The following is a 21,303-nucleotide window of genomic DNA, read 5'->3' as shown; positions in this document are numbered from 1 at the left end:
AAGAGAACTCACCAAAAAATTCTTCCCAGCTGACGGATCCGTCCGAGTCGATATTGGCGGTTTCAGTTTCGCCAGCCATAGTTTATTTATTGGTTCAGGATCCCCTTGTCACTGGCAGTCAACGATCCGGTCCTCATATCAGCATTCAAAATATTTCTGCGAGGGACCATCGACGGATTCTGAGATACTCCTTTGGGGCGTTGATCTTATTGCAATGATTCGCGCCAAACGCTAACGTCGAACGCTACGCTGTTTGCATTGAGTTGGATGTAGAGTATAGCTTGACACGGGATAACAGAGAGTAAGAATTGGCACGTTGCTGGCAGCTAGTACGCAACGTCACATATCACACGCGGTTGGTTCGCGTTAGAATGGTGGAGTCGGGGGTGGGGGTAGAGCAGTATGGCAGGAGAGCGACGCGCGCGACGTCGACGTACCCTCTGCACGAGGTCGCAACGCGGACTGAGCGCGCAGTGCACCGTTTGCCGCTCCATGGCTCTACGCTCCACCGATTCTCACTAGCCCATACAACAAGAATTCTCCTCCTCCAAGTTCGAGTTTCCGATGAAACACCAGCCGAATTGACCTGCTACGCTTCTCACCCCCACCCCCCCCCCCCCCTCCTCTCCCACGGCTGAATCAAACCGTTTGGTCTAATCATACGTAACGTTAAACATTTCTTCGCCCTTCAATAACACAAAGCTTTTCAATATATGTGAGAATAAAATTTGTCTTTATTACATCTATTTCCACTCGCAATTTTGTACAAATAATCAACAACTTTCTTTGTTGGAGTGCACGTGTGTACAGGAATTGCGCCGCGTAATAAAATTAGCTTGTATTCTCGTTCTCTCGCATTGAAGTGTATTTTCCTTTTACTTCGAAGCGCTAAGTAATTTAACATTACAGTACGAGATCGCAGAGGGAACTAAGTTGCAGGCTCACTTTGTATTAGTCGGCTGAATGCACCGACTGTCTTCGACTTCTCTCTCCTTCTCTCTTTCTCTTTCTCCCTCTTTCATACACCGGACAGCCTGTGAATTACATTGGACCGATTCTACGAGAGCTCTATATTCGTTTATGTCCACCGAAAAACGTATAACGCACAGCCAATTGCAACATTTAAACTTCGGTTCTTTTCTTTTCACCGAACGACCTAAGAAAATATTGTTCAGTTATTCAATACTATGTAGTTCGTATTAGGAAATTGTAATTGTTTTAAGAGTACTCGTTTAATCGGAAAATTTACAAATTACGCTTTTACGTTTAGCGTTACATACAAATTGCATTTCTGGATATACATATAAACGCAAATGACAATAAGGTAAAGCGATGTAAGGTAATAATTGACCTTTACTTTTCTGGCTTATAACGCGAAGAGAGCGCGGGCAGTACGAATAAGCGACTTTGCATTCTTCTTCAAACCCCACGCGTGAAGTTTATTTTTTTCTCGTGAGCGTGGTAAGTATACTATACACGCACCGCGCCTATACATCCACGAGTTTATACATATATTAGGGGCCATACGCTCGTATAATACGTCGACGGAATCGCCGAGTTCTATTCTTAGAAGGGCACTGCCTTCCCCGTTGCATCCAACACCAGATGAATGGAAAGCGATTTCGGAATATTAAGTCCAAGACCCCTCAACGTTTATTCCCGAAACCCTTTTCTTCACGATATATATATTTTACAGGTAGATATCTAAACCGCATTCTTCAAACGGCTCAATAATTTTTTTTGTTTAATGTAAACATTGAGATTGGCAGCAATTCTGGAATAAAGTGTCAATAATTTATTGTATATATTCACTTTACAGTTTTTATGAATAATGCATTGTATAATGAACAATAATATACAAAGTTACTGTAACATACCAACGCAAGATTATGCTCTAAACCTATTGCACATCTTACTCGCTACATTTCTTTTGTTCGTATTTACAAAAGCCGTATAACGTAAGTTTATCACATATTGAAAATTAGCTATAAGATATATCTAACTTGACAATACTTCATTATTTTAAAGTCTTGTGCAGTGTTGTACTGTTTAATTAAAAAATTAAAAACTGGCAAATATTAGTAAAATACAAGTCTTACGTTGCGGCTGATTTTTGAATGATATTACAAAGTAGACGTAACTAGTCGGACTTCCCTCTCTCTTCCTTCTTCAACGTCAAGACGGTTTAGAACGACCCCCACTTGTACAAATTGTTTATTAAAAAAAGTCTGACGCGGAGCGAGCGTGATAAAGTACAAAAACACGATGGAGCAATAATAATATATGGAAGTCTTATAGCTTTTACCTACGTTACTTATTGGAAACTATCTGTGTTAGATGGTGAAGAACATTTTTAACTACAAGCTGAATCGCGTGAATATACCTTTAGGATTATTTCTAGTTTATAGATCACGCGATATCATTATTACCTAAACGGCAATCTTTGAATTCGTTAACAACACTGCTCTTATACAGGTACTTAAACGAATTATCAAATAAAAGCAGAATAAATTAAAATAAACGTGCCACTGATGATGACGTTTACTACTAAAGATGAAGATTCTTATATATATTTACAGCGATATACTTATAAAATTAACGGAAAAACTGAATGAACGAAATGAGAGTAATATTTACGCGCGACGAATCGCTATATACAAAACAATAATACTTCAGATCTTCAAACTGAATTTAATGATGAAAATAGATCAATTACTTTCAAAAAATAAAATTAATTACATAAAAAGCAAGATAAAAGCCTACCAATATTACGATAATTCGTCGGATATCTTTTCCAGTAAATGTTTCAAGGAAACATTATAATGATTTAAGCAGTCTTACAAAAATTGGCGAGAGATGAATGTTTACGTATTACCATTATTTAAACAAATTTTTGTCCTTTCATTAGGAATATCGAAGATTTATTAGCTTTTAAGTCTAGCTAAATTAAGGAAGATAATACTTAATGATAATTGTTAAGCTATTAACAGGTTCACTGTTTTTGAATAACATTATCGATTGAGATTGATAGTATGTCACTTACGAGGGTAACAATTTCCTTTTTTTAATACTTCTGCTATAAGCCGAATTAGTCTCTTCTTCCGGAAAGGATTTTTCATTAGCTTTTCCTAAAAATGTGAAAATTTTTCATTGCTTGTTATTATTATTATTCTTAATGTAATTTTGTCTAATGCTTACGTTTTAAGAAGGCTACTCTAGAACGAGTAAGTCTAGTAGTATTTGAATTAGTTGTGTTAGCTTCTTGAGCTTTTTTCTTCAGTTGAGCTATTTCCTCCATTGCAGGAGTCATCCACTTAGGCTTCAGTTCACTGCTTACATAAAAAATTATACAATCATTTTAAATTTTCATAAAAGTGCTTTTAAGGTAATCAGAAATTGTATGCTTACTCAGAAGATTTACTTGATCTATGCTTAATCATTCCAGACTGCTTTTCTTTTATTCTTCGAAGTACGTGTAGCATTGCATAAGTAGGCTGAGATGGTGGAGATGGAACTAAAAATTGTGGTGGAGGTGAAGGTGGTGGTGTAAGTGGCGAAGGTGGGGCCTGTATGCTAACTTTTGCAAGTTTATCCGGATGCCTTGCTAGCACTGCTTCCCAACTAAAATATTTTTCTTTCTTCGGAACTATAGGATGCGTGTTCCTTGTAATTCGTATCTAAAAGCAATCATAATAATTTTATTCTAAAAGTTCAATTTCACCCAGTTAATTTATCTGAAAATTTTATGGTAGCTACTTCGCCGTTTACGGGCCTACATGGTCTTCTTTCTCTCAAATTCGGTCGTTTGTAAGACTTGGCACATGAAATATTTTCATTGGATTCATCCATATTGAATAAAAATGTAGGAACATTAGTCTCTTGATAAGAGACATTTTGAAAAAGACCTCGCAAATAGGAATAATTAGGTTTTGTCTCAAATCCTAAATCTGCGATGTATTTCATGTAATCTACAAGTGATGCTACAAATATATGAAAAAGAAAAAAATTAATAATTTATTAAAGAGAAGAATTAAATAATTATATTTATACTCACTTGGTGGATTTTTTTTATGAGGGAAACAGCTTTTAATGAAGGCTGTTACATCTGAAAACAGTAAATCCTTTTGTGAATGAACATCATCGGGATTTGCAGTCAACGACATTCCACCATTTTCATTCTCCCATGGCAATCTCCCACATAACCATTGTAAAATATTGTATCCTAAGGTTTCCAGATCTCCCCTTCGCGAATGTGCTATAAAAAATTCAATAATCAGAATAACAAATTTCTTGGGTTAGAATTATACAATCAAATAGTCCCTTACTTCCATGATGAGCGTCGCGCGAGGTAAACTCTAATGTCCCTTCATGGGCTCTTCTTTCATCATGAACAAATGGCTTGTGCATACCAGATGCAGTACGAAAACGATAAGCCAATCCGTAATCAACTAAATAAGCTTTTGTATTTTCTTTACCTCCATTCTGTCCTTGGAGAGCCAACAAAATATTTGATCCTTTAACATCTGCATGAGCATATCCACGACTGTGTATATATTCCAATGCATCCAACTGTAGAAAATCAATAATAGAATTGTTGTCGTTATTACAAATACAATAATTATGAACAAAAAATATACCATTTGAATGGCTAGATTGTTAACTAGCTTTGTTGATAGTTTTCTATTTTGCGATAAAAAAAATTTGCCAATGTCTATACCATATCTTGGTATGACCAAGAACCTAAATCGTTGGTCTCGGTAAACATGAGAGCCAGAGCCTTCATACGAGGGTACTCCCACCCTTCTTTTATCTTGTGATTTACACCACGAGTCAACTGAATAACATGGAAACAATATATTACAATATATATATATATATGTATATACAAATCTTAAATTCAATCGATTGATAAATACAACTTACTCATATCTCTCCTAGCTGCCCTTATATAGAAATTCATTTCAACGAATAATGGTCCGTTATTATGAGGCTCAATTTTTATCACATATTTCGCATCTTGACCAACAGATGTATTCAAATTATCTGACGCTGTAAGCAATTAATTTATATTTAATTGTTTTTACAAACGAGGTAAAATTTATAATTATTATTACAATAAATATTTCATACCTAAATATATGTCACCAAAACCACCATATCCAATCGCACCTCCAAGTTTCCATTTTTTTTGTGTAATGTCAGTCAATATCTCTCCTGCTGGTAACTGCTGTGGCAATTTACATCCTAATGCAGCTACCCTTTTAACAGGAACTTCCTCTGCCCGTCTTGGTGCCATCTTCTTGTTCAACTATCCATGAGGATCCAAATATCCTATTTATTAATGAAAAATAAAATCTGTTTAAAGTATTGACTAACAAGCTATAGCAAAACAATGAAATATAGAATTGCATATGTCACACTTAAAAAAATATAGAATCTAGTAACTATATCTGGAAATGCCTTTTATTTTCATATAAACTACACATTTTTATACAGTATTTTATCACCCACTACATATTTATTAATTAACAATTGTTTAAAATATTTATTTATCCATAAAATATGTGCATTTGTGTATGTATACATATATATGTAGATAAATATATGCTTAAATATTATATATAAGCATTTGAAATATAAAATTTTTTTAGTGTTATATAGAATACATAATATTTATTTTTCTCCATTGCATATATTTTATATGTTAAAACAAAAAAAACTTAGGCAACATTATAGTTATTGATAACATTTGTTCACCATTGCTAAAAATATTTGTTACAGTTGAAATTTTTTTAAAATCCCATATCTTGAATCATTAGTTGAAAGATGTCAATAAAAATAATATTATGATATCTGAATAGATTTTCATAAGGTTACCTAATGAATATACAAATTCATTTATTTTAAACAAATAATTTTATACAAATCGCTCTCGTATATTACACAGGCGAATTGCTGTAAAAATTTATTAAGACAAGAACGTTTAATTATCGCTACTGACATTGAAATAGGAAAACAAGAAAAGCAATAAAATTGAATTAAAATATTTGCGTTGACATGCAATGCAGATAATATTGAAGATTGAAGAATATAATTTTGTTATAATTAATGTACCTTGTTCTCCACAAGACAGACTTAAAATAATGCTTGTACAGATAAACTGCAAATTTCCTTTTGTATTTTTAACGGCTTTATAAGCATTTCAACATACCCTACTCTTTTAAACTCTACACTTCCATTTTATGAAGTAAAACGCCGAACAGCTGAATTTTGCGTTCCTAAAAACGTAAGAAAACATCAGAGAAGATTCGATTTCGACAGTTACAACGATAAATCCGACCAATCAGGTTCTAGTCTATCGGAAATATCTATGGAGCCAATCAGACACAATCAGACAATCCTGGTCCTGGGGATTTATGGTTTGGATAAAACTTAAAATCCCTATAGACAGCACAATGGACTATGGGCAATGGCGGGTATCTCGACGATCTCGACCATGCAAACATGAGTATAGGTGACAGCTGATGAAAACATTGGGAATGAGTAATCAAAAGTGACATTTAATCGATTTAATATATCAAAGTGGAAGCAATAAAAAATTCAATATAATGCATAAAATGACGTGATTATTAGTTTTTACTTTCATACTAATACTTGTGTACACGTACACAATTTAGTTCTGATATACCTCATGGATTGCCGTGAGGACGCTGCAAACGCTGGGACAGCAAACAACAACGAAGTTTATAGCTCCTGTTGGCTGTTCCCTGACTTCCCTGTAATATAAGTAACCGATTGTAACCCTGTTTCATACGCGTTGGATTAATGCTATCTTACCCATCTTACGATTTTTGCTAAATTCGTGTTACTTATAGATACTTTTAATAAGTGATAACATGAAATATTGAAACATTGTGGAAGATTATAAACTATTTTGTTATCAGTGTAAGCAAAGAGTGCAGACTTTTAATAATATGACTAAGATTTTTGTGTCTCATTTTGCAGCTTGATTATCTTTCACAACATACACTAAAGTATGTTATTGTAATAGGACTATTGGGTTTTTGAATGTAGATTATAATTAAGGATAACATGTACTATTGTTAATTCTGTTTAGCAGATGTTTATTTTACTATTTGCTAAGAAACTTGGTTTTTTCATTTTCAGTTTGCCACTGCCATTTTAGTCAATACAATAAGAAATGTCATATCCTGGGCAACCACCCATGGGGATACCCGGTATACCCATGCCATACATGGTTGGTGCTCCACCACCTATTATAGGTGGAGTAATGCCTATGGCACATGTAAGTATATTAAAATCATTTTATTGTATGAGGCATGATTGTTTATCTTTAAAATTCTAAGACATTGATAAATTTCAAATTCACTTTTAAGTTATAATTATCAACTCGTTATTTTGATCCAGCCAAAAAGGTTTTAACATATTTGGAGTAAATAATAAATATTAAAATGTTATAAGAATAGCATGAATGTTTTCATGTTTATTATTCCAAATATTCATTGTATTTTCTTCTAATCTTCAGTTAACTCTTTCAGACCAGAATTGAAATAGGCGATGGTAAGCAATCCTTCTCGGAGGATTCTTATTGCTATTATTTCAAATATTTAAACTACTTAATTTTCTAATCCAGAAAATTTTTGTTTATTTATTTTTTATGCAATGAAAACTATTTAAAACAATTTTAATATGCTTGATTTGTTTATTATTAGCTTATACATATATCAATACCTTAAATCAGGTATCAGATGCTTTGATAACCAGATAATTTTGTAAGATTTATTAAACTTCTTGTCTGCTTGAATGGATACTACGTCTGAAAGGGTTGAATCAAGTAATAACCCTAATAATTAATGAGTTTTAGAGCAAACTTAAATAAATCCAATGTGTATTTCATAAATATTATTTTTGCAAATTCATATCATAAGAAGAGTGATATTGTGGTGTTTTTAAGAATATTTTATGACAAGAGAATTCAAACAGTTATATTTCCTATGCTATATATAAAAAGATCATTGATATTTCTAAAATTTATTTATGGTCAGTTTAACAAGTTTTACTCCAAAGCTCTTTAATTTATTTATATATTTCACTTTATTAAAACCTTGGATGGAGGACTAAAAAAATATCAAGGTCACTTAGAGTTTTTTCAATAGGATGCTTAATTTTCTATTAACGTATTCTTTCAGCTTATGTCACAAGATTTCATAAAAATGATATAAAAGCATACTTCAATACCAACATTTATAAGATATTTGAATTTGAAATATACATAGGTTTGAATTTATCTGAAATGATATGTAAAATTAATATGTATACACCAAAGTATTTTGCCCTACTTTATCTGTGATATCAAATTGAAAGTATCTTGTAAATGTCTGAATTAAATTGTATATTTATAGAGTATTTTAGAAAGTTATTGAAATAATGCATTCAAGAGTACATTATTAAAAAATAAGGTATCCTATATTTGAAGATATAAATGTGACCTTTATTTGCCTTTCAGCATACTATCTGTGGTTGAACCAACATTGCTGTTGCACTGATTTTTAAAAGCTCTAAAAATACATGTTTACTAATTTAATTTCTAAAATTTGTAGTTTTAAGATATTTAGGTGATTCATTTTTGTTCTCTCACCCTTTATACACACTGTTAAGACTTTAAGTGACTTTGTTGCTTCACAGTATACAGCAACACAGAGTGCATATCAGAGCCTAATTAAGGGGAGGGGAAGTTTATGGCATGCATGAGTAGACATGAACATTATTAAGAATCCTACCATTTATAAAACTTAGATGATTCCAACACCCGTATCTGCGATGCAGACTTCAGCGCCAGCAGTACGCTATGCCAGAAATCAGGCTCGGAATGACAATAATCGTCGAAGAGAACGAGAAACTGGTCCTTCTGTTACTGTTTTTATTGGTAACATCATGGATAGAGCTCCCGATGTTATGATACGTCATATTTTGGGTGCCTGCGGTCACGTTCTCTCCTGGAAACGAGTGCAAGCATTTGGTTTCTGTGAGTACGCTGGTCCAGATGCAGGTCTCAGAGCTGTTCGATTGCTTCATGATATGGAAATTGGTACAAAAAAGCTGGTGGTTAAAGTGGATGCAAAAGCAAAAGTAGTTTTGGATCAGTTTAAAGGTGAACTACTTATAATTTATTGATTGAATGTTAGATATGCAATATTTTATAATAAACTTATTATATATTTTTTGTAATAAAGCGGAGAGAAGAAAAAAACTGAAAGGTGGCCAGTCGCCTTTGCAGGATGAAGCACCAAGTGAAAATGTGGAGGGAGATGATGGAGAAGATTATATGGACGAAGGAATGAGGGTTGTAGATGCAGATGCCCTTACTCGTATTCAACAAATTATTACTGAGCATGCAGCTGATTTAGAAATGGCACAAGCACCTCCTGGTAAATTTCATTAAATATCTTTATAATTTATTTAAAAAAGCCAGTGGTTTTAATTAATGAATTTTCTTATCAATTTGCAGAAGAGCATCAAACGAAAATGGTGGCGAAATCTTTAAACTTGGATGATGCCGAAATCGAAGAGAGTAAGCGAGACTTGATTACCCGAGAGATTGGCAAATTCAGAGAGGTCATGAAGGTAATTGTTTCTATAAATATTTTCTTCTGTTTTTATTTATTTTATTTTCAATTTTCTGCTGTCTGTAATCTGATATCGTAAAACTCACTCTAAGATAAGTTCAAAACCGCAACAGATCGAATTTTAGAGAAATCAAATCAACCAAATTATTTTCTCGTTTTTTGTACTCTTTCAGTTTTTTCTACTCATTTTATACTATTTTTTAAGTTGAATCTGATTCGGTCGGATTCATGATCGAAATAGCTTTTTATAATTCATTCATTTATAACTGCCTCTAACTTTTATTTCTTGACATTCTTTTGATTAAACCCACAAAAAGTATTTCATGTTCGTAAACATTTTGTTCACTGAAATTTTCAGGATGTAAAAAAAATGTAGTATTTAAAATTTCTCATTGCATTATTATATACTTCTCAGAATGCATTTTAAAATGTTGAGAGAATATCCTTTGATTTGGAGTAAGTTTATAACTTTAAATATTCTGAAACATTCAGCTGAGGATTATGATGAAGCTAAAGCAAATAAGTCAAAGTATTAATTAAAGTTTTGAAAGACTGGATAGTTCAAAGATTGAGCTTGCGTGGAGCATGGACCAAAAGAAATGCCTAATAAAAAGTCAAATTGAAAGAGTGGCTAAAATCAAAACAGGAGCAAACTGTAAAGAAGCTCCGAACAAGTCAAACTTCATTGGGACCATGTTCTAAGGAAATCTCAACGTTTGAACACAATCTTAACAATCTGGTGAATGCATAATATTATACGAGAGAGGGTAATTGGTAGTAGTGAAAGATTGATAGTTATTAAGAGAATTTTTTGGTGGAGTGCGTGTATGGTATGTTAGATGTAAACAATGGGAGCCGTGACTCGTTGCTATAATTATAATAACAGGCAACGTGCGTCGCACACAGCAAACGCACACGCCTAGGAATACTGTGTGTGGGGACCACCCTTTCACTCATTGGCTCTGAAGGGAGTCAATCACAGCACATCCCTCGTATTTTCGCAGGCAGCTGCAGCCTCGATGGTAAGTCAGAGTATATGCAACCAACAAAAACATCAAATGAAAAAAAAAACAAATTAAGAAAAAGTTACATGTATATCTATATCCGAATTCTTGCTCAACATTTAGCTTGCAAAAATGAAAAAAAAAATCTCAAGGCACAACTAGTTTATTCTTTCTATGGCTAAATTTTTCTTGTCTCGTTCAGACAATAGTTATTTGCTCGTTACTTAGTAGCATTTGCTCGAGATTAGAGTAAGAAAATGAATAAAAGTGTTGAGAGAAGAAATAAAAAACTGGTAGTCTTCGTTTAGAGCCAGAGAGGTAATGAATAGAGCTTGTGAGAGAAAAATCGATGAATCTTACGTTTATCATTATTTTTCTCGTTTCCTTTAATGTTCATATACGGCTTATAATTAGCAGTATTTACGGGATAAAGTGCAGTGATTATCGTAATTATTAATGTTGAGAGTAGCACGTATAAGGGCAAGTAATTGAGATTAGAGCAGGAAACGTTTGATGCTGGCTTGTGTAAATAAGATTAGCTATGGACATTTGATTTAGGCAAAGTGATTAAGTAGGTTCGAGACTTTCGCTATACACAACGAAAAATTATATCATCACAATGGCGACTGTTCAGTTGTTGTCTTTATTTTGTGTAAACAGCTTCTGTCAGCGTCTCTCAGACATGTACGTAGTACCTAGGTGCGCGCTCCTCCATTCTCTGGTACCACCACACTGACTGACCAAGTCAACTTCACACCGTGAGTAAATTCCACAACCATGAGCCAAACAAAAACCATTCGGTTCTTGTAGTTTTGCTAGACATCTGCCCACCTGAATCCCTTGACCACTGATACTTCATGTTGCAACAGTCTATTTTTCTCCTCACATGTGCATTTACATTTACATGCACTCAATTACTCTATCCTAATTAGCTTGAAGCTTTGGGCTACTGCATGGACATCGATTGAAAATGATGCATTTCAGGAATTGTCCAAACTTCATACCGAGATTGCAATAGAAAAAGAAAATGCTGGAAATTGGTGAAGATTCTTAAATCTCCAAGCGGTAGCCCAAGCTTGATTTATATTCAATAAGGATGAATCATACTAATTTATTTATAAGACGTGTGAGTAATATCAGACGATAAGGGTGGGCAAACTATTGTGCATTTGATATCCAACAGTTTGCTGCATCAGCTGCCGCGTATTACCAGAGAGGAAAACAATGTTGACAGACGTGTGACAGTTTCTTGGCAATACAAATGAAAGATGTTGTCGTTGGATTTCCTTCTTCTTCTGAGGTCTCTCCGCTTCTGATTGGTATATGAATATTTTCTATCAATTATTGCATAACTGACAAGAATTCTATATGTTTATACCCCTTTTATTTCAAATAATCATAATACATATAACTCTTTTAAGATTTATTAAATAGATAGACTAGTCTTAGCCACAATTCATTTGACAGGCACATTTGCAATGTTGTAAGTACATTGGGTGGCCTCTACGAAGCGACTTTTAGCGTTAAGGTACAATAGTTTTAAGTAGTGGTATAAGAATCATTTTTACACTTGTTTCCAAAATTTGTACCTGCACTTAGGTACTTGATATGTTTACGAGATTACGTGTAAGATGCTGCTGTGTCGAGCATGTTCCAGTGGAGTGAGTATACAACGTTGAAAAGAACATCTATACTTATGTCTAATATTCAATTATTGTGCAACTAGTAATCGATCATTTATCACCAAAGCTTTAATTGCGCTCCTTCCAACTCGATCTCAATGAGATATCAGTATAGTTTTCAATAACACACTTCAGCAGTACGCTCTTCATTTTTGCAAGGCTCTCACCGACCTTGCCATTTCTTTTAACACTTTCGATTAAAAGCTATGAGACGCCCTCCTCACACGTTAATCGAATCCTACTTTGACGGGGAAAGATACGATTGCTAGTTTTTCAGTTTCTCTATTATCACAGCCTGATAAATATGCTACGCCAATCGTGTCTCACTTGGCTCTTCCTTTTTGTGTTTTGTAGAAGCAGGAAGAGGAGAAAGCCCAAGTTAAACGAAAAAAAGAAGCCGTGGAGAAAGAAGAGCGGGAGAAACGTGAAAAAGAGCGTAGGGATAGGAGAGACGACGACTCGACGGGTAAGGATGATCAGGATGGTGATCCTCATAGTCCAATCTCTAACAAAGCCAGGAGTAGCAGTACGGGAAGCAGTAGAAGGGACAAGCGCCGCTCCAAGTCAAGGTATAATTGTATTATATATCAAAGAGAGGGAGAGAGAGAGAGAGAGACTGGGACTGAGTTTGCTAAAATTGGAAGAACAAAATTTATGCTAATCAATATTTTTCCTTTTTAGGTCCAAGGAGCGAGAGCGCGAGCGCGATCGTTCGAGAAACGAGAGAGATCGCGAGAGGGACAGGGACAACAGGGACAGGGATCATGAGAGGGAGAGAGAGCGCGATCGCGAGAGAGATCGTGATCGTGAGAGGGAGAGAGAACGAGAGCGTGAGAGGGACAGAGAGAGGGAACGAGATAGGGAGAGAGAAAGAGAGCGAGAGAGGGAGGAAGCGAGGAAAACTGAACGGGAAATTCTTCGGGAGAGGGAGGAGGAGGAGGAGGCGAAAGAGAGAAAGAAAAACGAGAGGAGAGCGAGAGAGAAAGAGGCTGCTTATCAGGAACGCTTAAGAGCTTGGGAGACGAGGGAGCGTAGGAAGCAGAAGGAGTATGAGAAGGATAATGAGAAGAAAAGAGGCAATTGGGAAGCAAGAGAGAGGGAAGCAAAACGTCTCAAAGAGTTCCTCGAGGATTACGACGATGATCGTGACGACACCAAGTATTACAAGGGCAAAGAGGTCTTTCGTAGACTCAAAGAGCGTGCCGTGGAGGCTGAAGCTGATTTGCGTGATCGTTGCGCCGAGCGCCAGGAACTTCAACGTCTCCGAGATAAGCTTTATGCAGATTCCTCGCATCCCGACCCCGCTGCGGAGTTTGAAAGGCTCAAAGCCGAGAGGGAGGAGCAGTACAAGCCCAAGCCAGTGATAACGATCATTGACGAGGAGGACGAGAAGGTAGTTAAAAAAGATAATGCAATTATGCCGCCTATAGAAACCGAGCCAATAGAGAGCGACAGTGACGACGAGGTGCAATTTGACGATGCCTCTCAGCACGAGGTCCCGTCGAGAACGCCACCTAGACATCATCATCATCATCGTAGGCATCATCGACATCATCAAAACCATCATCGGGACGTAGAGGAGAACGAACAAGCTCCTGAAAATGAACGAGATAGGGATAGTTTAAAGGATTCGCGCTCGTCTCCCACTCACCAGTCGTCCATGACACCTGGCCAACCCATTTCATCAAATTTGGACGAAGATTCACGAATGTCTCTTGTTAGTGAACCTGAAAAAACTAGCGGCAGTAAGTAGCTGAAAGAACCATTTGTTAATATTTTTAAGTGCGCCATTTATTCGCGTCACTCAATTCATAAAATGGTTGCAATTTAGGTAATTTTGTTCCTTTCGCAATGGGCGGAGGAGGCTCTCGTGGTGCAGATCACGGAGCTGGTAACAAGACGCCTGCCAGTCCAGGTGCGGTAAATTCTAACCAGCAAGCCAATCAGTCTAGGAAGAAAAATCGTATAGACGTTAAAGACGTATTTAATAATGATGACGATGACGATGGTACTAATCTTTCTAAGAAGCGCAAGTTGGTTCCTCTTGGTATGTATAATAGCTCATAATTAGTCCAGATAAAACTAGAGTTGCAACTTTTTTATTCTTATTGTTATAGACTATGGAGATGATAAAAAGAAAAAAGCCGAGGAAGCAGCCAAACCTGGAAAAGAAGAAAGCACGAAAAGTCAAGAAGAAAAACGGAAGCATATTAAGTCTCTTATTGATAAAATACCTACAGACAAAAATGCTTTGTTCGGATACCAGCTCGATTGGGCTGTAATAGATAACGTAAGTTATGTTCTACTCAAATTTATATGATATAGTATATACACGATATACCGTTGATATTTAATTTATTGATAGACATTAATGGAAAAACGAATACGACCATGGATTAATAAAAAAATTATCGAATATATTGGGGAACCTGAGCCAACTCTCGTCGATTTTATCTGTAGTAAAGTAATGGCTGGCAGCTCTCCTCAGGGTATTCTAGACGATGTACAAATGGTAAGAGAATCATACAAATTTGTAACTCGCATTATATTACTATATATGCTTAATGAATATTATTTCTAGGTATTGGACGAAGAAGCCGAAGTTTTTGTTGTTAAAATGTGGAGGTTACTGATTTACGAAGTGGAAGCAAAAAAGATGGGATTAGTTAAATAAATAAACTGTCGATTTAATCACTGATCATTTTGAACTTTATATAAAAAATCCGTGATTACATTTTAATGAGTAGATTATATATCTCAATTCAGATTTACTTATGTATTATTTATAGGAATCCCCTCTAGGTGAATGCACGATGTTGACTTGATCAATAAGTGATATGAATGTCTAGCTGATAAAGTGTTAAATATAAATTGGAAATACGATTTATAATTATTCAGTTTTCTTCATTAGTAAATTAATTAGTATTAGTAAATATTTGGTTTAGTTATTACTGTGAAGATTCTTTAAAACGCATCAATCACCGATGATTCCTGCGACATTCAATAGAAGTTCGCGTATTCAATCAATTATTCATGTAATATCGTTTGAATATCGTTGAACCGACGCACTATGAAGAATACCAAAGCGGCAAGGGCTCAAGAGTATGCTATACAGTCGCTACAAAGAGCCCGTAAAAGGGTTAGAAAAGAGGGTGCGTCTGATTTTCGTCTAGTGGGCGAAGCATTTATATTCATCCACTTGACAATAAGTTCCTGCTGCAATTTGAGCCTACGCGTCATGTGCTTGAGAAAGCTTTTATGCACTTAACACACACACACAGCAGGAAACTTACATTATCAAAAAAATCCATGGGATCCCAGCTTTGTTCCACCATGAGAGTAACAATATATAATCCAATTTCTTAAATATAATTTTAACGATTGAATTTATTTTCAGTAGCTTTATCCAGCATACAAGTGTCTTCTCGTGATTATTGATTGGTGGATATATATTAAAAGGCGAGAGAAAAAGTATTTGCATTTTACACATGGCACGTGCTAAAAGGATAAACGATCGAAAACTGGCTGGCGAGAGAAGCACTCGAGAAGTCTTCGCACGTTTCCGGTACGAGGAGATGAAACGGTAATGAGTGCAATGGTAACTAAATATCCAAGACGCGTGCGCCACGTTGGAAAAAGGAGCTTGGCTCCTCCATCCTCTTATTTTTTCGCCTCGCTCCACTTGTTGGTCGTCGTCGATCCAACTCAGACAATTTATTCTCATGGGCTCGCGCACAATTTACCACTGCGCGGATAACGAGTTTAACGAGAATCATCGAATGAAAAGCAGCCGCCAACTGGAATCGCATTTCACGCTCGATTGTATTTCCATACAACCCGCCTACAGGACTGACGAGCTCCAAGGAGAATTTATCGTATTTCACCATTCCATCAAGAGATAACGAAACTCGGAAAGCATACCCACAACAAAACCTTCAGCATCATTACTCTAACACTGCGTTTAAACACATAAAGATTGCACGATGCTTCTATTCAACTATGTTCCATTGAATCATGTTTTATAGAAACACTGTTGAGAGACGAATAACGCCACGTTGCTCGTTTGGAATTTATTGAAAAATGAAATTAATATGTATAATTAGTAGTCGGGCAGAAGCGGAATAGTATAATGGAGCAAATTACTTGGCAACGGAAACAATGGCCTCTCCCTACCATTTGTCACTCTCCTGGAACAATTAATAACGATTCGAAGCTAGACTAATGTAAACTAATGTTGCCGGGTTTTATGCCTGACGTGAAGTTACAGTGACAGGGGATGTTTGGGGAAGGAAGAAAGATCCTCACACGCGTATTACGTGCCAGAGACTGATGAACGCCAGGCCGAGAAAACTCGTTTGATGTATGAGTATTAGGAAAATGGTAGAACGTATTTTCCAAGGCAAAAGCTATAAGCGAGGAAAAGGAAGAAAACTAAGAAAAATACAATGTTTATTATTGTTTAATTTCTCTTAAGACGCAGTTCTAGGGGTTTAAGCGTATGATTGGGGCGACGCGACCAAGGCACCACACGAGTGCTTACAGTTTGTTTGGACTTTAGCATGGAGCAGGGGAAGCTTCTTGCAGGTGTGAGGCGGGGGCGTAAGCGCGAAGATGAAGAAGCAATTATTCTAATGGAGGCTTTGGTAGGATTGTGGCCGAGACAAGTGAGGTAATCCATGAATAATACCCAGGCAACCCTCTCGCGTACCATGAGCCATTCGTATCCCGCATCCAACAACGCTGTTCTCTTGTCCCTGTACTCGCTAATATTATGCTAAACTTCGCTAATCCTTAAATGCCACAGACAGCAGCAACCAGCATGGACACCGTTTGAGCCTCTTGCGAAAGCTATCTCTTTCATATTTGCAGTTTATTGCAAGGAGATTCGGCCATACTTTATTAAGGATTTCTTCAGAGATTTTTTTAAAAGAAACGATGGAGTTCTTTACGAGAATTAGCGAGCTAAGTAGCCCTTTGTTTAGTTGATTCAAGTCCATTCTCGTATCCTCGTAGTTGCTGATAACAGTGGACATATTTCGAATATATTAAAATGCTATTTCTTTCAAATTGCAGTTTTTGCAATAAACATCGTCGATAATTAATTAAGAATTTCTTCCAAGATTTTTTAAAAGGAAAGATTAAAATCTTTCACGAGAATTAGCGAGCTAAGTAGCACTTTACTTGGTCAATTCCAACTTGTTCTCGTGTCCCTATATATACGCTAATATCATAGTAAACTCTGCTAATCCTTAAATGCTACAGACAGCAAAAACCAACATATAGATATCCTTCGGATGTCTTACGAATACCAGATCTCTCTCATTATCCGCAGTCAATTTCAACGAGCATTATCGATACTTCATCAAGGATTTCTTCAGCGAATTTTTAAAAGGAAAAAGTGGAATCCTTCACGAGAGTCAGCGAGCCGAGTAGCTCTTTGCTTGATCGATTCGAGCTTTGTCGCGAAAGGAGTGGACTATTAACGTTCGCTAAGTCGCGAGCGACAGGAATTTTCACCCTGCAGACTTTCGCCGGAAGACATGGACATGAATGGGGCGAGTCCCCCCCTCCTCCATCACATTTGGCCGTAGGTCGAGAAACAAGAGTACACATTAGTGCACGTTTTCACCCTTCTCTCTTCTCTGCAGCATTTAGGGAGAATTCCCCTGTTTTTCTCTTCTCACTTTGCCTTTATACCTTCCCTTTCTCCCTCCAGGCAAAATTTCTTCCCTTGCCTGCGAAAACCACAGATGCACTATTTTATATTGCCATTCTTTGCGAGAGGCACGCCTATGCTACTGCGATTTTTCAATGTTAGGCTAAAATCGAGAGTAATCATGGAAAGTACGTGCGTTAAGGCCTGCGAAAGGCAGAACTTAAAGGATGGTTTAAGGGTGTATGTTTTCTAGGGAGGGGGGTAGTGAACAGGTACAGAAAAAATTATTATAATTTCTAGGAAAACTGAATAACAAGAATGAGGAAGTAATTAGAAATTTTTTTAATACAGTGGAAAGTGTGAATTGCATGGTACTGAAGAAATAATGGGGGGGGGGGGGGGTGAAAGAAGTGCGATAGGTGAGTTGATAGGGAGGATTAAAAGGAAGAGAAGGATTGAGGATCAAAGTGAAAAAAGGAGGGAGCTGGAAACAGTCAGTCCCAAGGTACATCGTATCAGAGTTGAGTTGAAACTCCAAGCGGCTGACGATGCACTTAGCGATATTAGTAAAGTCTATATAGAGAAAGAGAAGAGAACGATACGGTGCTGCAGAGAGAAATTTAGATCTAAAAAGAGAAAGACGGAAAGAGAGGGAGAGAAAATCGGTCCTCGACATCCAATTCAAAACGATGCTTTCAAGCTTTTCATTTCAGGTGCATAGCACAGTCTATGAGTCCAGACTAATCGTCCTTCCAAATTTATAAAATTTGTATACAGCAAACTTGATATTTATAGTATTAATAAAATCGTGTTATGGAAACTATTATAGCTGTGGATATTTTTCAAATTTTGAGAGGGACGAGCAGAGATTTAGAGGAAAATTTATAAATGAGAAAAACTAGCGGAAAATCAAGTAACTTACCTTCTTACGTGGCATCGCATCACCCAGAAGCAAACTTTCCACTCCTGGCGGAGCGTGGAATTTTAATGGGCTTTTTTAGTGGAATAGAATTTTAATGGAAATCCTATTTGCTTGCTTTCGAAGAGTAGTAACTATTAATTGCCCTCGAGAACAAAACGAATTCAATCGACACGTGTCAACTAGTTGAAATATTTTATTTACAAACTTTGGAGACATTCAATTTTTACAATAAACTTTTCCCAGTGGTCTGTCGATATTTTTCTTGAATTCAGGTGGGATGGAAAAATTACACTGTGTAATTTCGTCGATATAATCAAGGTTCTCCAACCTTCTCCCCACTACCAGCTTTATTTAATCTCCGTTTCAAGGTGAACCTGATATGTAAAATGTTCGATCTGCTCCTAGTTAGAAGGTCCCAGTGTACTAATCACATTTGATATTCGACCAGCCTATAAAGTTTCCTGCACACTGCATCATTAAGGACCATTAGACTAATGATCGCTTTGTGGAAACAACCAAGAATCGTGCGGTTCCACAAACCTAACATTTTCTCTCGAAATACTACAGATTCCCCAATAATTGTTTATCTCTATGAAAATTAATCCATATTTTATATATAAATGTTTATTATAATTAGTAGAATTTAAAGATTATTAAATTTGCTGGAAAATCAGTTGTTTCGTTAGAACTATTCTCTATCCCTTAACTCGTATCACAAAGCTCGCCAAAGGATTGTGACCACATTTTCAAGTTTGTCCAGCGTTTTTTGCAAGGCTGGAACTTTTTCGTACAACTTTTTGCATGGCAACTGGCCACAACTAAGGCTGTTTCGTTAGTCGTAACTCTCAGGGGAATTCGAAAGTTTCTTTCTCTTCGTAGGCACACTGGGGGCTTACCCCATCACACTTTGACTATTCCTCTACTTCTTTCCCATTGGCCATTCTTACTCTTTGACAAATCATTATCATAGCACGAAGAAGGAAAGCTGAGCAAAAAAATTTAATTTCACTTTTAAGTAATACTCAAAGGACACTTAATTATCTTTAGCATTGTAATAAATTAAGAGTTTTACAGGAGGTTTCATGTGCACCTGAAATGAAAGCTCCTATTTCCCTTAGAATCACAGAGAAAGGTAGTGAACTGTTGCTTTAAATTTGGCATCTAACTTTCGCTACGTATTGTCCAAGCTAGCAACAGGTAGTGGCTATATACAGTGTTCATCTATTTCCTTCATTTCACAGAACCCTTCGCGTTGCTACGTCGATGTACGACGATACGGTCCACTGGATTATTCTGGAATATAAAAGGTAAACAAATAAAAATCCTTGGCAATAGAATTAATACTCTTTGTACAATTACAATTAAATCCTTACTCCATAAAATTCTAGTTTACATACTTACTAATTGATTTATATGGAAATTAAACAGGCCTGATTGGAGAAATACCTAATTTGACTGTATTAGTTTAATAGTTCATCCATATCTGAAATTATGTGCTTTAGAAATGCTTGGTACGGATTTCTGGATTGTTCTAGAATATAAAAAATAGATAAATAAATAAATAAATTTTAAATCCCAGAGCAATATAATAAATACACTACATAAAATTACAGTTAAATCCTTATTCCATAAAATTCTAGTTTATATACTTAGAAACTGATAGATATTGAAACTGAACAGAATTGATTGGAGAAACATCTGGTTTGACTGTAGTTTAATAGTTGGTCCGTATCTGAAATGATGTGCGGTATCGAGGGAAACTTGGAAGAGTACTTGGGGGCGATTAGAGAATCTAGTCTGGCCATCTACGTTGACTTAATTAAATGGCCACTCCTATAGTTCGATATATATATATATATATATATAGGTAATTTGGCATTCGAATGTCAATACGTCTAGCAAATCGTGCAATATACAAATATCGAGTGGCTGGAGACTTTTCTCGTCCTTTCCAATTTTACATAAAGAGTTAGGCGATTGACTTTCTCTTTACGAGTCACTTCAGGCCAAAGAGAAATCTTCCAACTTTTTCACAGACTATCGGTCAACACACCACCAGACCTACTCGAAATATCAATAAATTGACCCTTCCCACATCGAAAAAAGTTTCTCTAATTTTATATCGTATAGAGTATCCTCGATCATCTAGTTAATTTATTAGTATATCCAACACATCGAAAGAATATAATTATATATTTCTGCATTAATTGTAATTGCGAAAAGGGATGTACAAGGATACTCGATCATCTGGTTAATTCTAGTATTGGTATACCTAGCACATAGAAACAATCTCGATTAGATACAGCTGAATTAAATATAGTGGTGAAAAGAGATACACAAGGATACTCGAATAATGCAAAGCTGCAAATTGCATCTCGTAACTGGAGACCAA

At 36.0% G+C, this 21,303-nt stretch overlaps 3 protein-coding genes across 6 annotated transcripts in view; 1 reads left to right on the top strand and 2 right to left on the bottom strand.

The window, feature by feature from the left end:
* The window catches only part of GEFmeso (Guanine nucleotide exchange factor in mesoderm), a 28,142-nt gene extending 27,650 nt beyond the window's left edge, over positions 1-492 (bottom strand). Inside the window, exon 1 of the mRNA XM_066741339.1 lies at positions 13-492. Coding sequence (XP_066597436.1) covers positions 13-79 — 67 coding nt within the window. The 5' untranslated portion in view covers positions 80-492. The remainder of the gene's footprint in view (positions 1-12) is intronic.
* Positions 493-636: 144 nt separating this feature from the next.
* Positions 637-6,254, bottom strand: LOC136782210 (serine/threonine-protein kinase VRK1-like). 3 transcript variants are annotated; one of them, XM_066741484.1, is made up of 11 exons: positions 6,115-6,254; positions 5,131-5,331; positions 4,924-5,049; positions 4,638-4,834; positions 4,326-4,569; positions 4,055-4,255; positions 3,757-3,980; positions 3,409-3,677; positions 3,199-3,329; positions 3,044-3,128; positions 637-1,774 (listed from the first exon to the last, which is right to left on the bottom strand). In XM_066741484.1, exons 2-11 carry the CDS (start codon positions 5,294-5,296, stop codon positions 1,705-1,707), a joined length of 1,713 nt encoding a protein of 570 aa, XP_066597581.1. In that variant the 5' UTR covers positions 5,297-5,331; positions 6,115-6,254; the 3' UTR covers positions 637-1,704. The 3 variants fall into 3 exon arrangements, with proteins under 3 accessions (XP_066597581.1, XP_066597573.1, XP_066597590.1); XM_066741476.1 differs by having other exon boundaries at positions 639-1,774; positions 3,199-3,332; XM_066741493.1 differs by having other exon boundaries at positions 640-1,156; positions 3,199-3,332.
* Positions 6,255-6,720: 466 nt separating this feature from the next.
* LOC136778839 (RNA-binding protein 25) lies at positions 6,721-15,272 on the top strand. 2 transcript variants are annotated; one of them, XM_066735978.1, is made up of 11 exons: positions 6,721-6,945; positions 7,168-7,306; positions 8,848-9,172; positions 9,255-9,449; positions 9,530-9,645; positions 12,688-12,902; positions 13,015-14,078; positions 14,165-14,380; positions 14,451-14,623; positions 14,699-14,845; positions 14,915-15,272. In XM_066735978.1, exons 2-11 carry the CDS (start codon positions 7,202-7,204, stop codon positions 15,005-15,007), a joined length of 2,649 nt encoding a protein of 882 aa, XP_066592075.1. In that variant the 5' UTR covers positions 6,721-6,945; positions 7,168-7,201; the 3' UTR covers positions 15,008-15,272. The 2 variants fall into 2 exon arrangements, with proteins under 2 accessions (XP_066592075.1, XP_066592067.1); XM_066735970.1 differs by having other exon boundaries at positions 6,722-6,945; positions 8,818-9,172; positions 14,915-15,271.
* The last annotated feature ends 6,031 nt before the right edge of the window (positions 15,273-21,303 follow it).

Source organism: Prorops nasuta, unplaced genomic scaffold (genome assembly GCF_024137725.1).
Source record: "Prorops nasuta isolate Cenicafe-Biocafe unplaced genomic scaffold, Cenicafe_Pnas_1.2 PNAS00002, whole genome shotgun sequence".
Taxonomy (NCBI): Eukaryota; Metazoa; Arthropoda; class Insecta; order Hymenoptera; family Bethylidae; genus Prorops; species Prorops nasuta.
The sequence above is the reverse complement of the archived record's forward strand: the minus strand, read 5'-3'. Positions and strand labels throughout refer to the sequence as shown.

Excerpts from the sequence above, each read along its gene's own strand:
- LOC136782210 (XM_066741476.1), bottom strand. The coding sequence starts at position 5,296 with ATGGCACCAAGACGGGCAGAGGAAGTTCCTGTTAAAAGGGTAGCTGCA. Across the intron at positions 4,835-4,923 it reads GGCAGCTAGGAGAGATATGA|TTGACTCGTGGTGTAAATCA; the intron begins GTAAGTTGTATT and ends CATGTTATTCAG. Across the intron at positions 3,678-3,756 it reads GTAGGCCCGTAAACGGCGAA|ATACGAATTACAAGGAACAC; the intron begins GTAGCTACCATA and ends GATTGCTTTTAG.
- LOC136778839 (XM_066735970.1), top strand. The coding sequence starts at position 7,202 with ATGTCATATCCTGGGCAACCACCCATGGGGATACCCGGTATACCCATG. Across the intron at positions 9,173-9,254 it reads AGTTTTGGATCAGTTTAAAG|CGGAGAGAAGAAAAAAACTG; the intron begins GTGAACTACTTA and ends TTTGTAATAAAG. Across the intron at positions 14,624-14,698 it reads ATTGGGCTGTAATAGATAAC|ACATTAATGGAAAAACGAAT; the intron begins GTAAGTTATGTT and ends ATTTATTGATAG.